We start from the raw sequence: 21,306 nt of genomic DNA on the forward strand, positions 1-21,306 counted from the left end.
AGAGCGTGTTGACATGCAAGCAGTGCCGAATTCACATCTCTTTGCACGACCATCGTGAGAACTCGATTTGTGTTTAAGCTGCCATTGAACTTCGCTGGTTCATCTCAGTCACCAATTTTAAAGTACTCTGTTATCAAGTCCAAGTTATGAACATTATGCCATTATTAGTTCATCCAAAAATGAAAATTTGCTGAAAATGTCCTCACCCACAACCATTCAAAATGTTGAGTTTGAACAGATTTAGAGAAATTTAGCTTCACACATCACTTGGTCACAAATGAATGGGTGCCGTATACAATAAGCCACACTACTCCAGTCCATCAGTTAACATCTTGAGAAGACAAAAGCTGCGTTTCTTTTAGGATGAGTTTGTTTTTCATTAGATTTGGAGAAATGTAGCATTGCATCACTTGCCCACCAATGGATCACCTGCAGTGAATGGGTGCCGTCAGAATGAGCTGATAAAAGCATCACAATAAGCCACAAGTAATCCACACCACTCCAGTCCATCAGTTAACATCTTGAGAAGACAAAAGCTGAAACAAATCCATCATTAAGGTGTTTTTAACTCAAATATGAGTCCATAATCTATAATAACGCTTCCTCAAATAAAAAAGTCCATCTTTAACCACGTTTAGAGCTTTTTTGGCACCCACAGGCTGTTCAAAATATAGATGCGTTTAAACAGATTTAGAGAAATTTAGCGTCACACATCACTTGGTCACAAATGAATGGGTGCCGTCAGAATGAGAATGAGAGTCCAAACAGCTGATAAAAAAAAATTCACAATAATCCACAAGTAATCCACACCGCCCCAGTCCATCAGTTAACATTTTGTGAAGACAGAAGCTGAAATAAATCTGTCAGTAAGATGTTTTAACTCAAATATGACTCCATGATCCATAATAACGCTTCCTCCAGTAAAAAAAAAGTCCATCTCCAGCCACGTTTAGAGCTGTTTTGGCACTCACATGCTGTTCGAAATGTAGATGAGTTTGACCACATTTAGAGAAATTAAGCTTAACACATCACTTGGTCACAAATGAATGGGTGCCGTCAGACTGAGAGTCCAAACAGCTGATAAAAACATCACAATAATCCACAAGTGAACCACACCACTTTAGTCCATCAGTTAACATCTTCAGAAGACAAAAGCCGTGTGTTTGTGAGAAACAAATCTATCATTATCATGTTTTTAATTTCAAATTGTTGCGTCCAGCTAAAACATGAGTCCATAATCTATCAAATTAAATTATTTATGGAGACTATGAATGGGATTTTTACTTCAGGAAATTACTGTTATTGTTAGCTAAAACCATTTTCTTTTATTAAAATAAAGCTGAAACTAAATGCTGACTGAAATATGTTTGATTGCTAAAATGACTAAAATAAAATAAAAAACTTAATTAAAAACATTAAACTAAAAAAAATAAGTTTAGGCTGAAGTACTAAAATTATTAAAGGTAAAATGGAAATAAAAATAAGCTAAACAAGTAATAAAAATGACAAAAGCACATAAAAAAATGATAAAATTGGGTAGAAAATGACAACTGAAAAAATAAAAATGAAAACTATAAATATAAAAGTTAAGGCTAATTCAAAATAGAAAAATCCATAATGCTTCCTCCAGGGAAAAAGTGGTCTGTATTTAATCAGGAGAGAAATCTGCACAGATCAAGCTCTGTTTACAAGCCAAAACAGCTCTAAACATGGCTGGAGATGGACTTTTTGTTATGGATTATGGACTTTATTTTAGTTAAAAACGTCTTGATGGATTTGTTTTCAGCTTTTGTCTTCTGAAGATGTTAACTGATGGACTGGAGTCATGTGGATTACTTGTAGATTTTTGTGATGTTTTTATCAGCAGTTTGGACTCTCATTCTGACGGCACCCATTCACTCCAGAGGATCCATTGGTGAGAAAGTGATGGAATGCCAAATGCCAAATTCCTCAACTCATCTACAACTCGAATGGCCTAAGGGTGAGCACATTCATTTTCTGCACATTTTTATTTCTGGGTGAACTATTCCATTAATACGTTCAATTAATCTGAAATGCATCAACAGTTTAAAAGCTAACAGTATCTACTTCTAAACATTTTCTTTAATCATTATGCAAAGTTTTCAACTGCAGTATTATGAGGATTATGCAAGCATAATTCTGCCTCAGAAATTTGTTCTCAAACTCATATCTGGCGTGTGAATAAATAAATGAACGTTTGCTATCAAACTGCAAATGCCTGCAGTTGCTGAATCCTTCAGAGAAATCACATGACAGCTGGATTTAACCAGGACTGGACACGATTCATGAATCATCTGCATGTCAAAAAACATGTTATGCAGAAATCAGCAGAAGAACTTTCCCACCAATTCCCTCTTCAACCTCTAGCACATATATCAAACACATATGACACATAAAATGAGTCTCTTGGGTCAAAGGACCATTTATGCATTGCATATATTCAGCCTGATGTGTATCTGTATAAGCTGAAGGTTAAACGTGTATATTTTAGAACACAATTTCAATTTGCTAGTTCATTTGTAATGGTCCTGACTTCATCTTGACAGTCTAAGATGCACTATAGCATCACACCAAAGGATATGTGAACTTCCTGAAAGCATTTCATGTGAACTATGAAATACTACCCCATTTCCAATTCCCAAATCTGCCAATATGCTGTTAACTCACACGCTATTCAATTTCATGCAGCTGTCGCATCGTGTGAAGGGAAGCTCAGGAATCTTGGGATACGGTCATCTGTTTGGCTCGCGTGTTCTTCACACATATTACAGCCTAATGCCACGGTTGAGGAAGATCCTGAACATTCAAGCTGGGGAATTAAAGGAATAGATCCTCTGGAGTGAATGGGTGCCGTCAGAATGAGAGTCCAAACAGCTGATAAAAACATCACAATAATTCACAAGTAATCCACACCACTCCAGTCCATCAATTAACATCTTGAGAAGACCAAAATCAAGCTTCTGACTAAAGTCTATAATCCATAATAACGCTTTTTCCAGTGAAAAAAAAAAAGTCCATCTACTGTTGTCTCTGACATCAAAATCCAGCCACATATTTGTTTAGAGATGTTTTGGCTTGTAAACAGTGCTTGGGCTGTACATATTTCTCTCCTAAATCCACTTTTTCACTAGAGAAAAGCAATAGTTTGAAGTAAAAAATGTCTTGATGTAGGGCTACAGCTAACGATTATTTTATAAATCGAGTATTCTACCAATTATTCCATCGATTAATCGGATAAGAAGTATTTTTTTCTTTATTATAGAGCAATACTAAATATAGAAGAGAAAATAAGATAGGTCTCTTATTTTAAACAACTAATCTGTTTCCTTTTTAGAAAAATTAACATTTTTATTGCTGAAATTGCATCCATTAATAACATAAAAAATAAACCCATTTGATTTTGAGAGAAATTATTCCGAAAAGATAAGGAACCAATTTCATTCCAGTGACTCTTCATCAGTGTGGAAAGGTCTAAAACAAATCACCAATTACAAGACATCATCCCCCAGCACTTTGCAGAATCAGCAACTGGCAGACGATCTGAACGAGTTCTATTGTCGGTTTGAAAAGACACCATTTACACCTCCAACATCACCCCTCTCCCCCACTCCTGCAACTCCCATTCAAATCAGTGAAGATGAGGTACGCAAGGTCTTCAAAAAGAACAAAAGAAGAAAGGCACCAGGCCCTGACGGTGTCACACCAGCCTGTCTGAAAACCTGTGCAGATCAGCTGGCACCCATTTTCTCACAGATCTTCAATAGGTCTTTGGAGTTGTGTGAAGTCCCCGCCTCTCTCAAACGTTCTGAAATCATCCCCATTCCAAAGAAACCCAAAATAACAGGACTTAACGACTACAGACCTGTGGCGCTAACATCTGTCGTCATGAAGTCGTTTGAGAAACTGGTTCTGGCTTATCTGAAGGACATCACCGGACCCTTACTGGACCCCCTGCAGTTTGCTTATCGTGCAAACAGGTCTGTAGATGATGCAGTGAACATGAGTCTACATTTCATACTGCAGCATCTGGACAAATCAGGGACTTACGCGAGGATCCTGTTTGTGGACTTCAGTTCAGCCTTCAACACTATCATCCCAAACCTCCTCCTGCCCAAACTAACTCAGCTCTCTGTGCCCACATCAGTCTGTCAGTGGATCAACAGCTTCCTGACAGACAGGCAGCAGCTAGTGAGGCTGGGAAAATTCTCATCCAGCACCCGGACTATCAGCACTGGCGCCCCTCAGGGTTGTGTCCTCTCCCCACTGCTCTTCTCCCTGTATACTAATGACTGTACCTCCAAAGACCCCTCTGTCAAGCTCCTGAAGTTTGCAGACGACACCACACTTATCGGCCTCATTCAGGACGGTGACGAGTCTGCTTACAGACAGGAGGTAAAAGAGCTGGCTGTCTGGTGCAGTCATAACAACCTGGAGCTCAACACGCTCAAAACTGTGGAGATGATCATAGACTTCAGGAAAACCCCCCCTGCTCTCCCCCCACTCACCATCATGGACAGCACTGTAAACACAGTGGAGTCATTCAGGTTCCTTGGAAATACCATCTCTCAGGACCTGAAGTGGGACATTCACATAGACTCCATTGTGAAAAAAGCCCAGCAGAGGCTGTACTTCCTCCGCCAGCTGAGGAAGCTCAACCTGCCACAGGAACTGCTGAAACAGTTTTACTCTGCCATTATTGAATCCGTCCTCTGCACTTCAATTACCATCTGGTTCAGCTCAGCTACAAATTCTGATCTCAGAAGACTACGTCGGATAGTCCGGACTGCTGAGCGAATCATTGGTACAACCCTCCCTACCCTTCAAGATCTGTACTTATCCAGAGTACGAAAAAGGGCTGCCAAAATTACTCTGGACCCCTCACATCCAGCACACTCACTTTTTGAACTGTTACCATCTGGTCGGCGCTACAGAGCACTGAGCACTAGAACGACCAGACACCGAAACAGTTTCTTTCCTCAGGCAATCCATCTCATGAACACTTGATCGTGGAACATACAACACTATACATTCTTTATTCATTTTTCCGTTATTTATTTAAAGCACATACTTACTCCATTCAAATGTCTTTGCTATTTTTGCACATTGTCTGTCTTGTATACCTCTATATTGTTCTTTTTATAATATGTATCGTCTTGTCACTGTCTTTCTGTAGCACTGTGGAGCTCTGTCACAAAAACAAATTCCTAGTATGTGCAAACATACCTGGCAATAAAGCTCATTCTGATTCTGATTCTGATTCTGATTCTGATTCTGATTCTGATTGCCAAATTACATTTAAAAAGCATTTAAAAAATATGTAAATCAAAATAAATATAAAAATATAAATAAATAAAAGTACAAACATTTATTTCACATTACTTAAAAAAGGTAAACATTGCAACCTAAAACTAAGACATAAATCAAGAAATATTAAAAAGATCAATTTTACATTACTTTAAAAATGGTAAACAGTAAAATAACTGTAATAAAATAATAGTAATAATAATCATAATAATCATCATTTACACAATCCTTAATTCAGCTCAGAGGGATATTAAATGAATTTAACCTTCAGTTACAAATGCAAAAATATTTTGTTATTTTAAACATAAAAAATTGAAAACTGATTATTATTTTATTATTATTTTAAACAATTATTTTAAAGATGAAAAGATACTTTAAATGTGAAATTAAAAACGCCAGTAGGTGGCAGCAAGTCACTGTTAATAAGCGGAACGAAAAACAGTGCTGTGGCTGTGTTTGGAATTATTTTTTGTTGGCAAAATAGAGGAAAAAACAGCCAATATGGTGTCTGAAATGTAAGCCTCCAAATATTAGCTTCTTGTTTATTAAACTGTTGCATAAAATCAGTATCACATTTGTATCATGCTGATTTTTAGAGGTAAAAAAAAGGAACTCTTCTTGTAATATTGACTAACTTTCTGTGATATTTTTATGCATAACTGTATGAGGAGAGAGAATGATCGAGGAATAATTTGCCTAGATGATTTTTTTGTATTCGAGTTACTTAAGTTAAAAAAGATGAAAGATTTGTTTCGTACAAACACAGCTTTTGTCTTCTCAAGATGTTACCTGATGGACTGGGCTGGAGTGGTGTGGATTAATTGTGGATTATTGTGATGTTCTTATCAGCTGTTTGGACTCTCATTCTGACGGCACCCATTCACATCCATTGGTGAGCAAGTGATGCAATGCTGCATTTCTCCAAATCCGATGAAGAAACAAACTCTTCTACATCTTGGATGGCCTGAGGGTGAGGAGATCATCACATGATCATTATTTCGACGGCACCCATTTACTGCAGAGGATCCAGTGGTGAGCAAGTGGATGCATTTCTTCAAATCTAATGAAAAAATAAAACTCAACCTAATCCTGGAATACATTTCAGCAATTTTTTCATTTTTATTTTCAGATGCAACACTAGTCAAAACTGGCTGATGTGAACCAGAGAAGCCTCACGCGAACACATGCAAATGAATCACAAATTATCAACCAGGAGGTGAATCATGGACGTGTTACATAACATGCTTCAGTTGTGACTCAAAGGTCTGGGATTCACAAGGGAATTTAGGGTAAGGAAAGTAATGAGCCCTTCTAATCCTACCACGAAGACAACTGAGAGCTTAAATGTTATTATTGCTGTCAGCGACATTCCTGAAACTGTTCAAACAACTCCAGATGATAATGCATTGTCAAAGAAATACTTTCCACAGTCAGTAAACTGATAAAAAAGCAGGGGTACGAGCCATATCTAGAAACCAGAATCCCTCTTTTGACTTCTGACCGTTTCTGAAGTTTTACACGTTCATGCACGCTTATTTTCTCCTGAAAATGTACAAAAATAAACCTTCGGTTTCTAAACGGCTGCAAATTGAAAGTCGTGGCGATTCCATCAGGCCATTCATATGTTGAGGGCTCCTCGGTGGCCAAATGAAGAGATTCAGAGGCTTTTGTCTAGCAGTAAATGAGCGCAGCACAAAGAGCTATCTGTGAAGTCTTGAATGTGCTCCACAGGCCCGCCGCCAAAAACTTCAGGCCTTTCGACTCCCTTTAAAGCCACATTACCAATAACTTTCACTCAGACAGTTCAAACCGAGACCACGGAAATGTGGAAAAAAGCGACCCTCTTCATTTCTGTGGCAAACGAGTACAGTCGGGGTTCAAAGGTTTCACACAGGCTCAGAGATCGCGACTATTTGACCGTCTTTTACTTCAAACGACGCAGCGTGTTTTGAAAAAGTCAAAGCCAAGATATATGAGCGAAGGAGGACAGGGGATATCATTTCATGCAGGGGTTTGAGATCTGGCCAGTAAGAACAACCAATAAACACAATGAAGAAAAATAGCAACTAAAAGACTCCATCCGAGAACAGCAGATAACAGGAAATAGTTCATATACTTGAAAAATGACACTGTGTTCCCTTCGAATAACATTTAAACCTCATTAATTCTCAGTCATTTGATAATAACGGGGTGCATTTACACTATAAATGATATTAAATGCATCTAAAACGTGTCAACACTTTAAGTGTGAAATTTAAGCAACACGTTGAATTAATTCAGAGATTTAAAAAGACCAAGTTCGTACAGATACTGCAAAATGAAATTCCAGGACTTTCAAGGTCTTTTTCCAAGCACTACTTTTTTTATTTTCAATTACTTCCATTAGAGATCTCACCTATGTCTTCTATTTCAAATTCTAAAAAAACTAAAATGGATAAATAAAAATATACTAATAAAAATGGCAAAAAATAAAGTGTAGCACATGCAAAGTATTACTACTAGGGCTGCTCGATTATGGCAATAATATAAGGCAATAATATTTTAGTCAATATTGTAATCACGATTATTTAACACAATTATGACTGGGTCCAAAACAAGAGCAGTGAGTGATTTTTCTCTTTTTATTTTTACGTTTTATTAATATTAAGCACAGACACGGCAGAAGGAATATTATTTGCTGCCGCTTTAAGAGCCACACGGATCCAATATACTGTTACACATGTATTTTCATTCTCAACCGTTTATGATCATTTAAGACATAACTGACAAGGGTTTACATAAATTATCACCAAGCGCCTCATTTTGAAATATTTTTGTGTGTATTTGACCGTTTAGGCGCGCATCTTGAGCTGAAAGAGCTACATTTTTTCTGCTTAGTCTCTGAGCGCATACACAGAAAATAATTTGCAAACATCACAAATAATTTGATTTAGATCGGTACTTCAAATCGCGTATTGCGAATCATTTGATTTTAATCATTCAATTCGCAAAATGATTCGCAAACCTGTTGTGATCGAAATCAAAAGATTCACGATATGCGATTTGAAGTCCTGATCTAAAACAAATGATTCGCAACAAGCGATCTAATTGGAGTGCTTCGAAACAATGAATAATTTTGTAAAAAGCTTTGTTTTACCCATCACTAAAATTAAAATTGTTACAAATGACGTTGAAATTGAAAATGAACGGCTTTTTTAATCACTCGAAATAAATGATCGGCATGAAGTTTGAATCAATCGGTTCCAGCATAAATGACTCAAATGATTCAGTTTATCTGTTCATCTTTTCGCATCTTCGGCCATGTTTACACGGCACTGTCACTACTACTACTTACTTAGCTCGATTTCTTTTTGACATTAACCGAAATAAGCGAAAAACATATGATGTTTTTTCAAATTGCATGAATTTTGCATGAAAAGATATTTGCTTATTGACAAAATTAAACACCTGTTTCATAGATACATTGTCTTTCAATAATGGGACTTAAATTTCAAAATGTCAAATTCAAGTACTTTAAGCACTTCAAGCACTTTGTACAAACCATAGACTAAACAGAAGACTAAACATTGTATTTTCTTACATAAAACACTCCAATAAAAAAAATTAAAAGCAATCTAGTTTACATAGTTATAAACATTACAGCATGATTGAATGATGTGGAATGTGAAATAAACATGTCAAGATGAGGATATTAATGTATATTAGCTATTCGAAGACTCTAAATGACACTCATCCAATCAGAATTTACAGTCTGAACTCTACGGCCCAACCCTCAATGCAGCAGCCAATCACGTCCCTTCATTCACATGATTGACAGGTCTTCCTACCACCTGTTTGAAATGTCTTGATTCCCTCATTTTGACCCAGAAACCTTCAAATGAGTCTTGTTTATATTTTCATTACTCGTATGTCCTGGTTACCGTTCTGGTGTTCAGCAATATAAACAGGTCAACCGGGAAAAACATATTGATTTATTTCCACTGTTTCCCATTGATACGGTCCACATCAAGAGAATACAGCAATGCTAAATTGTGTCATGGAAAAACTGTACAATGGATATGTGCTGTAATGTAAAGTGAACCATTTCAATAAGACCTTACATGTTTATTTTATTTTAGACTCGAAAAACAATCTTTTCTTTTAGGCCTTATGTGGGATAGTCTTGAAAGCCGTCAACCAGTAGAGACTCTATTTAATAATATTACATAATGCTAAAAATGAAGGGGAAAAAAACATCCCAAGCTGTCCTCACTCAGTTAAAAAAACTATGACAAAATATAGCTGTAAGCAGCAATTAAGGGGCCAAGCACTACAGAAGCAGGCATCAGACCAACTGCAGCAATGAGTAATCAAGGCCATTTTAAGATGATTTTAGTCCAAATGGCTGAAAAATCATATAAACTACTAGTACAATGATTTAATGGCTTATTACTTTTGACCAATTGGTGGCGCTGCTACCAAATCGATGCGGCGTAGTCAGTGTAAGGAGACAATAGCACACACAAAATTTGGTGTCAATATGTCAAAGCTTTGCAGAGATACAGACCTTAAATTTGTTGAGATGCTATACAAAGGCATTATTGTCTATCAACACGAAATCCAAAACTTTTTGTCAGCACAGTCTGAAGATGATCTGGCTCAATTTTAGTGAAAATCATACCAATGGTCTAGGAGGAGTATAAAAAAGTAGGTTTTGAACATTAATCAAAATGGCGGAGAGGAAGTTCAGCCAATTTTGGCATAATTGGTATCAGTGTTCTCAGCATGAACCAAGGAATATATTGAGATCTTTTTTCATTACAATGGGTCAATTTATTTAGTTGTTAGCCTTTTTTAAAATTTTGAGTAATGTCAGGGCATGGTGCCGAAGATACATACAGAGTTTCACAACGATACGCCAATGCGCTTGTAAAATTTAGCATTTTATGATCAAATTCAAGGTGGCAGACACCCAAAATGGTTTTGTGATTTTTGGCCAAACCATTCAGAAGTTATAAGCAAAAAGGGCAATTTTTCATGTCTCCGAAACTGTGCAGGTAGCCTCATGTCATGCTTGTTATAACACACACCACGTTTGGTCTCAATACGCCAAACCGTTGCAGAGATATAGCCCCACATTCATTTTTGTGTGCTCTTCATAGAATTCATTCACACATTATTCAAGAGCGGTTTAACTCATCAACTTAAAATCCATAACTTTTTGCCAGCATGGTCTGAAGATGATCTGGCTCAATTTTGGTGAAAATCAGACCAATGGTCTAGGAGGAGTATAAAAAAGTAGGTTTAGAACATTAATCAAAATGGCGGAGAGGAAGTTCAGCCAATTTTGGCATAATTGGTATCGATGTTCTCGGCATGAACCAAGGAATATATTGAGATCTTTTTCATTACAAAAGGCCAATTTAACCAACTGTTATTAGCCTTTTTTAACATTTTGAGTAATGTCAGGGCATGGTGCCGAAGACACATACAGAGTTTCATAATGATACGCCAATGCATTTGTAAAATATAGCATTGTATCAGAAAATTCAAAATGGCTGGGAAAATTGGGTATGGTCTGACTTGGCATGTTCTTTCGAATCTAAAGATTTCTGGCCAAGCCATTCAGAAGTTCTAAGCAAAAATAGCCATTTTTCATATCTCTTTACCACTAGGTGGTGCTGCTCTGAAACTGTGCAGGTAGCCTCATGTCATGCTTGTTATAACACACACCAAGTTTGGTCTCAATACACCAAACTGTTGTGGAGATATAGCCTCACATTCATTTTTGTGCGCTCTTCGTAGAATTCATTCACGCATTATTTGAGAACGGTTTGACTAACCAACTTGAATTCCATAACTTTTTTCCAGCATGGTCTGAAGATGATCTGAGCCAATTTTAAGAAAAATCTGACAAACAAGTTCGAAAAAGTATGTTTTACGAACTATTAAAAATAGTGCATTATCCTTGTAGACCTTACTGTTTTAAAATAATTAGCATAAACATGAGTGCAGCTTTGGACAAGTGGTGGCGCTAGAGAGTTTGAGTTAGAGACTCCAAACTTGCTATGGTTAATGTTGAGACTATCCTCTATCTGTGTGCCAAATTACATAACTTTCCCGCAAGCGGTTGCCATATCAAGAGGGGAAGAAACGGAGGAAGAAATCAGTGCCTGGCCCCTAATTAATTCCTACATAAAATATGAATGCAAACAAAAGAGGAAGATCTTTCTATTGAGCCGTTCTTCATAAATAACAAGTTTGCCCTTTAGTCTTCTCACTGACATTTCAATCAGAAAGGCCGAAGCTGACCACTGTAGCACTAATTTACTTATTCATAAAGCTCTAACCAACATTTTTGAGCTCCATCATGTTGCTCTGAAACGATTCAGGACTCCAGGACAGGGTTTAATTTGACTCGCTCTTGTCTTGTGAATGGCCCTTTGATGCCCAAATGTGAGCGAAATTGGCCATGCTTGAGCAAGCACTTCCACTCGGCACTGGCGCTTCCATATCATTTCATATCTCAACTCACAATGCCGCTCTTTGTGTGCGCTGTGATTATGAGGAGAAACAAATAAACTGATGGACGGGATCAGTGAACTACTTTTGGAAGAAGCGAGGAGATGAAGATTACAAGAACAACAAATATGTAGGGCACGTCAAGCCGTCTTTGTTTCTTCAGCGTTACGCAAACACCTGAATGTGACCTTTGGTTTGACCTTTCTATCACAACACCTTGAACAAATCACAGAGCTTCAGAAACAAGATCTCACTTTGTGTTATTGCTGAGCCAAACGCCTTTGAGGTAAAATATTTACTTGAGATTTTAAATTAATATTGCAAAAATATATCCACAACAACAAGTTCACGGTCTTTAATGTAGAATAATGATCACATGACATGTAGGTAGCAGAATTTTTTTTTTTATATATTTTTAGTAAATGTTTTATTTGGTTTTATTTGATTTTTTATATTTTTATTTTTATATATACTGCCTTTCTTCAACTTCAGGCAGTTTCCAACAATGATTAGGTTTACCTTAAGTTAGGGCCTTTTTTTCCCAAATTCTTCCAAATTCTTTTTTTTTTTCATTAAAATTTTTTTGGATTCAACATTTTTCTGTTTTTATTTTTTATAGACTCTGTTTTATTGGTTAAATAAAAAAAATATAAATCAAAAAGCATGTCTAATTAATTAAAATCATGAAACACAATTTAACAGCAATTTATTAAAAGTTTAAGATTTGTTTTCTCAAAATCTGTTTTTTTTTTTTTTTACCAAATTCTGTTTTCCATTAATTTTCTGTATACCATTTTAATGGTTTAATTAAATTGTAAAAATAAAAAACATCTCTAATTAATTGGTTTTATAAAAATAATTAAGTATTATTATTTAATTTTTTATTTTTTTTAAATAAATATTTTTTAAATAACTCTGGTAAATTTATATTTTTAAATGTTTTAGTAATATTTTTTTTAATGATTAGCGGTATTATTACTACATTAAGTAAAACCAAACTTTTATTTTGACGGGTTACTGTGAAGACCTGTAAGTTTCTGTTTGTATATAATGATAGTTTTTCTTAAAAGAAATGGTAAAATGCTCATGAATTGACTCGACATGAAATGCCATTTGCAACCAATTTAACTTTAATAATGTGATCCATTTCTAAGTCAAACTGAATATTTAACAAGAAAAAAAAACTTAATAGTATCCATCAGGAATTTATTTAAAAAAGGTGGGGTTATGCATCTGAAAAGTCATTTCTAGTCATTTCAAAAGTGAAACATTTTGCTAAAAGATTACAACATTTTTCTTTGGAACAACATGCATTAATGAATCATTACACACAATAAGACAAGAGACATGAGTTAGGGAAAAAATAGGGTACATTTGGATTTAGTGTTGACTTTAGGAAAACCACACTGATATGTTTCCAGAGAGGAGCAGCAGAAATTACTTCTGACAAAAAGATGATGACCTATTTTCCTCCAAAACTTGACAAACTATGAAACAACCACCAAGTCTTACACCACAAATGCAACCACACCCAGAGATTTTAAATATATAAACTCTCGTGTGAATCAAATCAAAACATTTCATTACAAGCCAATGTGATGCTCGTGCTGTTCAGGATGTTGTAAACACTGAGGCAGCGCTGGCAGAATGTAAACGCTTAAAAGTGACTAAATCTTTCCAGGAGTCCATTATGTCGTGGTTTAAAAAAAATGACCGAAGGAAAACAGCTAGAGAAAGAACTGAGGCTATAGTTTAGTTTGTGACTTGTTAGGATCAGTTCTAACTCACTGTAAGCAGTTTACATTACACATTTTATACACAGTGGTAATTTAAAATGCTTTCATGCAATCATGTAATCATAAAAACGTTTAATGAAATCAAACAATTAAATAGAAGTCACAATGCAGTCCAAAATGAAAAAAAAATGCATAAATGTAAATATATTCAATGATTAGTTGAAGAAAACGCAATATTTGAACTGGTGGTGGCGCTATAGAGTTGATCCTAGAGGCCCCAAAATTGGACAAATTACAATTTAGGACCTCCTCTATCAGTGTGCCAAATTTCATCATTGTCCTACAAACAGCGAAGAAAAAAATAAGAAGAAAACCAATGAATGCTGGATGGACTTGGCCCCTTACTCAAATCAGATAAAGATGCAAAACTATACACTTTATACACAATTGGTTCATTTAATGAATCAATCAAAAAGAACAAGTATTGAAGCCCATTTTCTGCATCTGAATAAAAAAAATTAAAAAGGTGACTTTTTATTTGACAATTCTGACTTTTTTCTTGCAATTATGTCTTTTTTATTTAGCAATTCGGCCATTTTTTCATAGACTTGCATAATACAAACTCACAATTGTGAGTAACAAAGTTAGAAATGTGTGATATAAAGCCACAATTGGGAGAATGTAAATGCTTAAGAGTGACTAAATCTTTCCAGGAGTCCATTATGTAATGGTTAAAAAATGACTGTTCGCAAGAGGAGGAAAAAAAAAAGCTAGAGAAAGAATTGAGGTTATAATTCAGTTTGTAACTTGTTGGGATCAGTTCTAACTCACTGTAAGCAATTTACAGAACACATTTTATACACAGTGGTATTTTAAAATGCTTTTATGCTTTCAAATGTTTAAAGAAATCAAACAAATAAATAGAAGTCACAATGCAGTCCAAAATGAAAAAAATGCATGAAATTCAAATATATTAATTGATTAGTTGAAGAAAACTGAATATTTAAACTGGTGGTGGCACTATAGAGTTGATCCTAGAGATCCCAAAGTTGGTCAGGTTACTATTTAGGACCTCCTCTATCCGTGTGCCAAATTTCATCATTGCCCTACAAACAGTGGAGAAAAAATAAGAAGAAAAAGAAAACCAACGAATGCTGGAGGTACTTGGCCCCGAACTCAAATCAGATAAACATGCAAAACTATACACTTTATACACAATTGGTTCATGTAATGAATCAATTAAAAAGAACAAGTATGGAAGCCCATTTCTGAATCTAAATAAAAAATTTAAAAAGTGAATTTTTATCTCACAATTCTGTCATTTTTTTTTTTTTTTTTTGCAATTCTGACTTTTTTTTTATCAATTCGGGCATTTTTTCTCAGATATGCATGATACAAACTCGCAATTGTGAGTTACAAAGTCAGAAATGGGTGATATAAAGTCACAATTCTGAGAAATAAAGGTAAAATTGCAAGATATAAACTTGAAATTGGGAGAAAAAGTCAGAATTGTAAGACATAAATTTGACTTTATATCCCGCAATTCTGACTTCTTTTCTCACAATTTCCAGTTCATATAACAAGTCAAGTGAACTTGCAATTGGACGAAAAAAGGTCGGAATAGTGTAAAAAGTGGTGGCGCTAGAGAGTTGATCCTAGAGACCCCAATGTTGGTCAGATTTCAATTTAGGACCTCCTCTATCAGTGTGCCAAGTTTCATCATTGCCCTACAAACAGTGGAGAAAAAATAATAAGAAAAAGAAAAGTAATGAATGCTAGAGGGACTTAACTCAATGATTAATTGTGAGTTTATATTACAATTCTGAAAACAAGTTCATGTAAACTTGCAATTGCAAGGAAAAAAAGAACTGTGTAAAAAGTTAATTATTTTTTTTTTACTCAGTGGTGGAATTGTGACAAAGGAAGTCACAATTCTGACTTTTTTCCTCTAAATTTCAAGTTATAAACTTACATTTGAGTTTACATCTTTATATCTCTTTAAATATTTAGTTTACATGTTTATAGTTGACAATTCAGATTTTTTTCATACAACTGAGTTGCAAGTTATAAATTGATAATTGTGCGTTTACATCTACCAATTCTAAATTTTTCCCTCAGAATTTCATGTTATAAATTCACAATTGTGAGTTTACATCTTCATATCTCTTATCTTTTTATCTTTATATCTCACAATTGCGAACTAACATCTTGCGACTTTTCTCAAAACAGCGTCAATTCAGTGTGAACTGTGAGATAAAAAGTCACAATTACCTTTTTTGTTTTTCTATTCCACAGCTGAAATAAACCTCCATAGTATGTTGTTATTCTCCATGCGACATAAAAGACAATTTACCACTTGAATCAAAGTATAGCAAAAATGCTCATGTTCTGTATAACACAAAAGCAGCCATTCACAAATCTGTAAAATATCCAAAGAACCAAACATTTGGAGTAACAGTGCGGCTTGTGAGTTTGTCTAACTATGGATGACATGCAGCTGCGTTGCAGGACTCACTTCATTGAGGAGGCCCCTCATTCACAGGCTTTATTCTCCTCAGGATGTCCCAACTCACTGGACCTACTTCACGTTAACAGTCTCTGGAGTCACACAAAGACACGGCCGATGAACTAGACACACAAAGCCGGCGCTGTGAGAGAGAACAAACCAACGCTCTCACGCGTTCTCACACTGTCAGCTGCGGCGGCCTGAATCAAGCCGGTTCTGTTTTCATCTGCTCCGAACCTTTCTGGAGAACTGGCGTCTGTGGAACATGAGCTTGAGTTCATGCCGTAAAAAAACAAAGGATGAAACAACGTCGACTTAATGAGGAAATGCTTTTGTACTTCAAAGCATGAACAAAAACAAGATGTTGGCATGTAAGACACCACCGTGAGCATGTAAAGCAGTTTCGTTCCAAATCAGCTTATTTGCCACAGAATAAAAATATTTTAAAAAATGCAATTTAGACTTTTTCAAATCAAGCATTTCTCAAGTTTGTGTCAAAATTGCAACTTATGAACAAATGGATGCAATTCTCATCAGGGTGAAAAAGTTACAATTATTAGCTAAAAATGTTAATTTTCTATTCCGTGGCAGACATAAGCTTCCATAGTATGTTGTTGCTTTCTCTGTGGGGCTTTTATGTTGTGTTCCAAAGAAAGCAAGCAACATTAATGTGACTAAATTGGACACAAGTTGCGGTTTTGGCTGAAATGTTGTTCTAAGTTCATATTAAATGTTATAGTCATTGTGCTGAAACTAAAAACAGGTTAATCGGATAACCAAGTGATGAGGCAGATTCCTGAGGTCTGAACGTGAGCATTTATCCTTGTCTCGGTGCTCGCCCATCTGGCCTACAGCCCTTCTTAGTGTCCCAAAGCTCATAATTCAGTCGGGAGCTTTTAAATAGTGGTAAACATCCATGGAAGTGGCGCCTCTCTCTTCTCTTCAGCCCGCTTCAGAGTGGAAACCCAGAGAGCCGACACAATACAGACTATTCTGCTCGCTCACAACCTCCACATCTATGCAAACATCTGCAGGACACATTCTACAAGACTTTACACTGAGATTAAGCACAACTGTTGGTGAATGAAGGCTCAGAGACAGCATATCTGAATGCAAACTGAATGCAACTAATTGTGCATTGCAAAATAAATAGGCATTTGAAAAAAGAAAGACAAAGCACACAAAACAGAAACTTGTCGAATCATACAGTTATGTTTCTTGATTTGAGAATGTTTAGATATTAGAAAACATGAAAGACACTGATGCAATGCAACATTTAATGCAATGACTTTATAAATTTAAGAGTTTCTGCTCTGATTTAAGATATGTTTAAAGATAAAGACGTTTTTATGACTTGCAGAAACCTTGAAACAAAAAATCCTTTTCATATCTTTTGTTGTTGATGTCAAATGTTGTGCATTCAATCCAACTTTTCAGTATTTTGGTCCATTCATCTGTGACTTGGGAGAAGCTTATCAAATAAGACACATTTCAACATGGACAGGTTGTATAGAGTTGGTCCTAAAGACCACAAAATTGGTCAGATTATTATTCACCTCTGTAAGTGTGCCAAATTTCATTATTGTCCTACAAACACCAGATAAAAAAAAAAATGAAGAAGAAAACTATTGAAAGCCACTCAACCTCAAAAATGTATTCATTTACAAAACTACAATATATAATAACGTAACTTTTGTCAAAGTTTGTACATGCAATCAAACTTATGGACAAGTAGAGTTGGTCCTAGAGACCCCACAATTGGTCAGATTACTATTCAGGATCACCTCTCTAAGTGTGCCAAATTTCATTATTTTCTTACAAACACCAGAGGGAAAAAAAAAAAGAAGAAAACTAACAGATGTCCAATGATAAATAATGGGTCAGAGACAGCGAAGGGACAACAAATCTGAATGCAAATGCATTTTTAAATAAATACGTATTAACATTAGAAAGGAAAGACAAAGCACTTTTCACTTTTGTCAAAGTTTGTACATGCAATACAAAACTCTTAAGTATTTTGGTGCAAATTCCCATCAAATTGGTCAACATGTACAGGTTGTATAGAGTTGGTCCTAGAAACCCCAAAATTGGGCAGGTTACTATTCAGGACCACATCTTTAAGTGTGCCAAGTTTTATTATTGTCTGACAAACGGCAGAGAATAAAGAGGAAGAAAACGAACACCCTCAACCTCAAAAGCTATCAACAAATCCACATTATATAACTATATATTTTGATACTTTTTGCATGGTTAACAATGCTGGTTCTGGATGTCCAATGATAAGTGATGGGTCAGAGACAGGGGGAAACAACAAATATGAATGCAAACTAAACGCAACTAATCATTTAGACGTGCATTGTAAAATAAATAGACATATTAACATTTGAAAGTACAGTATTTTGGTGCAAGTTTATCTGTGACTTTGGGTAGAAGCCTATCAAAGAAGACACAGTTCAACATGGACAGGTTGCATAGAGTTGGTCCTAAAGACCACAAAATTGGTCAGATTACTATTCAGGACCACTTCTGTAAGTGTGTGAAATTGCATTACTGTCCAACAAACACCAGAGAAAAAAAATAGAAGAAAACCAATAAATGCTCTCAACCTCAGAAGCTATCAACCAAACCACATTATATAACGGAACTACATGTGGAAACAACAAATCTGAATGCAAACTAAACGCAACTTGTCATATAACTGTGCTTTGCAAAAAAATAGACGTTTTAACATTTAAAAGGAAAGACATAGCACTTTCCACTGTCAAAGTTTGTACACCCAATCAAACTTTTCAGTATTCAATGCATTTATCTGTGACTTGGTAGAAGCCCATCAGGTAAGAGTTGGTCCTAGAGACCCCACAATTGGTCAGATTACTATTCAGGACCACTTCTGTAAGTGTGCCAAATTTCATAATTGTCCGACAAACACCAGAGAAAAAAGTAGAAGAAAACCAACGAATGCCCTCAACCTCAGAAGCTATCAACAAAACCACATTATATAATGGAACTATATATTTTAGTACTTTTTGTATAGTTAACAATGCTGGTTCTGGATGTCCAATGATAAGTGATGGGTCAGAGACAGTGAAGAACAACAAATGTGAATGCAAACTAAAAGCAACTAATCATTTAGACATGCATTGTAAAATAAATAGACATATTAACATTTGAAAGCACAGTATTTTGGTGCAAATTTATCTGTGACTTTGGGTAGAAGCCTATCAAAGAAGACACAGTTCAACATGGACAGGTTTGCATAGAGTTGGTCCTAAAGACCACAAAATTGGTCAGATTACTATTCAGGACCACTTCTGTAAGTGTGTGAAATTTCATTACTGTCCAACAAACACCAGAGAAAAAAAATAGAAGAAAACCAATAAATGCCCTCAACCTCAGAAGCTATCAACCAAACCACATTATATAACGGAACTACATGTGGAAACAACAAATCTGAATGCAAACTAAACGCAACTTGTCATATAACTGTGCTTTGCAAAATAAATAGACGTTTTAACATTTAAAAGGAAAGACATAGCACTTTCCACTGTCAAAGTTTGTACACCCAATCAAACTTTTCAGTATTCAATGCATTTATCAGTGACTTGGTAGAAGCCCATCAGGTAAGAGTTGGTCCTAGAGACCCCACAATTGGTCAGATTACTATTCAGGACTACCTCTGCAAGTGTGCCAAATTTCATAATTGTCCGACAAACACCAGAGAAAAAAGTAGAAGAGAACCAACGAATGCCCTCAACCTCAGAAGCTATCAACAAAACCACATTATATAATGGAACTATATATTTTAGTACTTTTTGTATAGTTAACAATGCTGGTTCTGGATGTCCAATGACAAGCGATGGGTCAGAGACAGGGGGAAACAACAAATATGAATGCAAACTAAACGCAACTAATCATATAACTGTGCATTGCCAAATAAATAGACGTATTAACATTTAAAAGGAAAGACAAAATACTTGATTTTGTCCAACCAACCAAACTCTTCAGTATTACTCTTTAAACTAGATAGACGTCAACATGCAAAATTTCAACCTTAAAAAAAATCCCCAACAAAATCATATAATATAAATTAAACTACACTTTTGAAAACATCTTGTGTTTACAAAGCAGGTTCTGTTGTCCTGAACCAGTTAAGAACCAATTTGCACAGCAAAAAAACCATGCCTATCTGGTATTCTCAGGGGTTTTATTATCATAAAGTGATTTGCTCATGTAAAACAAACAATCCTAATAATGCAGACCATCTTGAAACTCAGTTAAACCACAGATGAGACAATGGAAAATTCAATTTCCCTCTATTTTCCAACAGAATCGATTTTACAGCCATCAACAAACGCTAAACTGCAGTCTATTGCTCCAAATACTAGTCTGCTCTTGTTTACTAGAAGTTTGACTCGTCTCAGTTGGTCACAGCTGACATAAGAAGTCAAATCTCTTTAGTCTAATCCATAATCTCACTTCTCAGAGCTACCTGGACTAAAGCTCACCACTTTCAATCGTGTCAGACACGAAGGAATACAAAGACTTTACAGAGAAACAAAGAAAGACAGAATATTTCCCACACACTCCGTTCTGAGGTAACGTTGCTGGAAGTTAAACCGTCGCTGTCTGAGGTAAAAAAACGCTTTAACTATCAAACTTTCAAACTTCAGCGTGAATGGATTTGATTAAATGGTTTTTCAAGTTGACTTACCCATTTTTTCAAGCGTCCCAGCACTTGTGCTGCTGCAGTCGCATCAACTGTTGAGCGTTTAATAGCGGGTAACGGAACGCTGACTCCTGGAGCGCAGACTGACACACAAACGCGCCAACTCTGAGTGCAGTAGGTGCACGAGCACGTGACGTCAGCTGCAGGGATTACCCGCGCCCCGCCCCCCGCCGGACAGAAACCACGCCCCCACAGTCTATAATAAAAGGGCTGCTATAATAAAAGAGTAGCAATAAACATACATTTGATCTGTTGTAATAATAATACTTTGTTATTCATTATTATATATTATCAAGATTTAATTATTTTCTTTATTATTATTTTATTTTTATATCAGATATTTTATATATTTAGTCAGCTATGACATTATGTTTCTAATACTTGCAGTTTAGATATGTCAAATTTATAAACAAAAAGTAATAAATGTTAACCAATAGTTGGTCGATTGATGAATAGAATAATAATAATAATAATAATAATAATAATAATAATAATAAATCAGATATTTTATA

At 35.6% G+C, this 21,306-nt stretch overlaps 1 protein-coding gene across 2 annotated transcripts in view; it reads right to left on the reverse strand.

Moving 5' to 3' along the window:
• Positions 1 to 20,892, reverse strand: part of gpm6bb (glycoprotein M6Bb) — a 56,651-nt gene extending 35,759 nt beyond the window's left edge. For both annotated transcript variants that reach the window (XM_073845338.1, XM_073845339.1), the window contains exon 1: positions 20,780 to 20,892. In XM_073845338.1, the coding sequence (XP_073701439.1) occupies positions 20,780 to 20,783 (4 nt within the window). In that variant the 5' untranslated portion in view covers positions 20,784 to 20,892. The remainder of the gene's footprint in view (positions 1 to 20,779) is intronic.
• Positions 20,893 to 21,306: the final 414 nt, after the last annotated feature.

This window comes from Garra rufa, chromosome 8 (assembly GCF_049309525.1).
Source record: "Garra rufa chromosome 8, GarRuf1.0, whole genome shotgun sequence".
In the NCBI taxonomy this organism is placed as follows: Eukaryota; Metazoa; Chordata; class Actinopteri; order Cypriniformes; family Cyprinidae; genus Garra; species Garra rufa.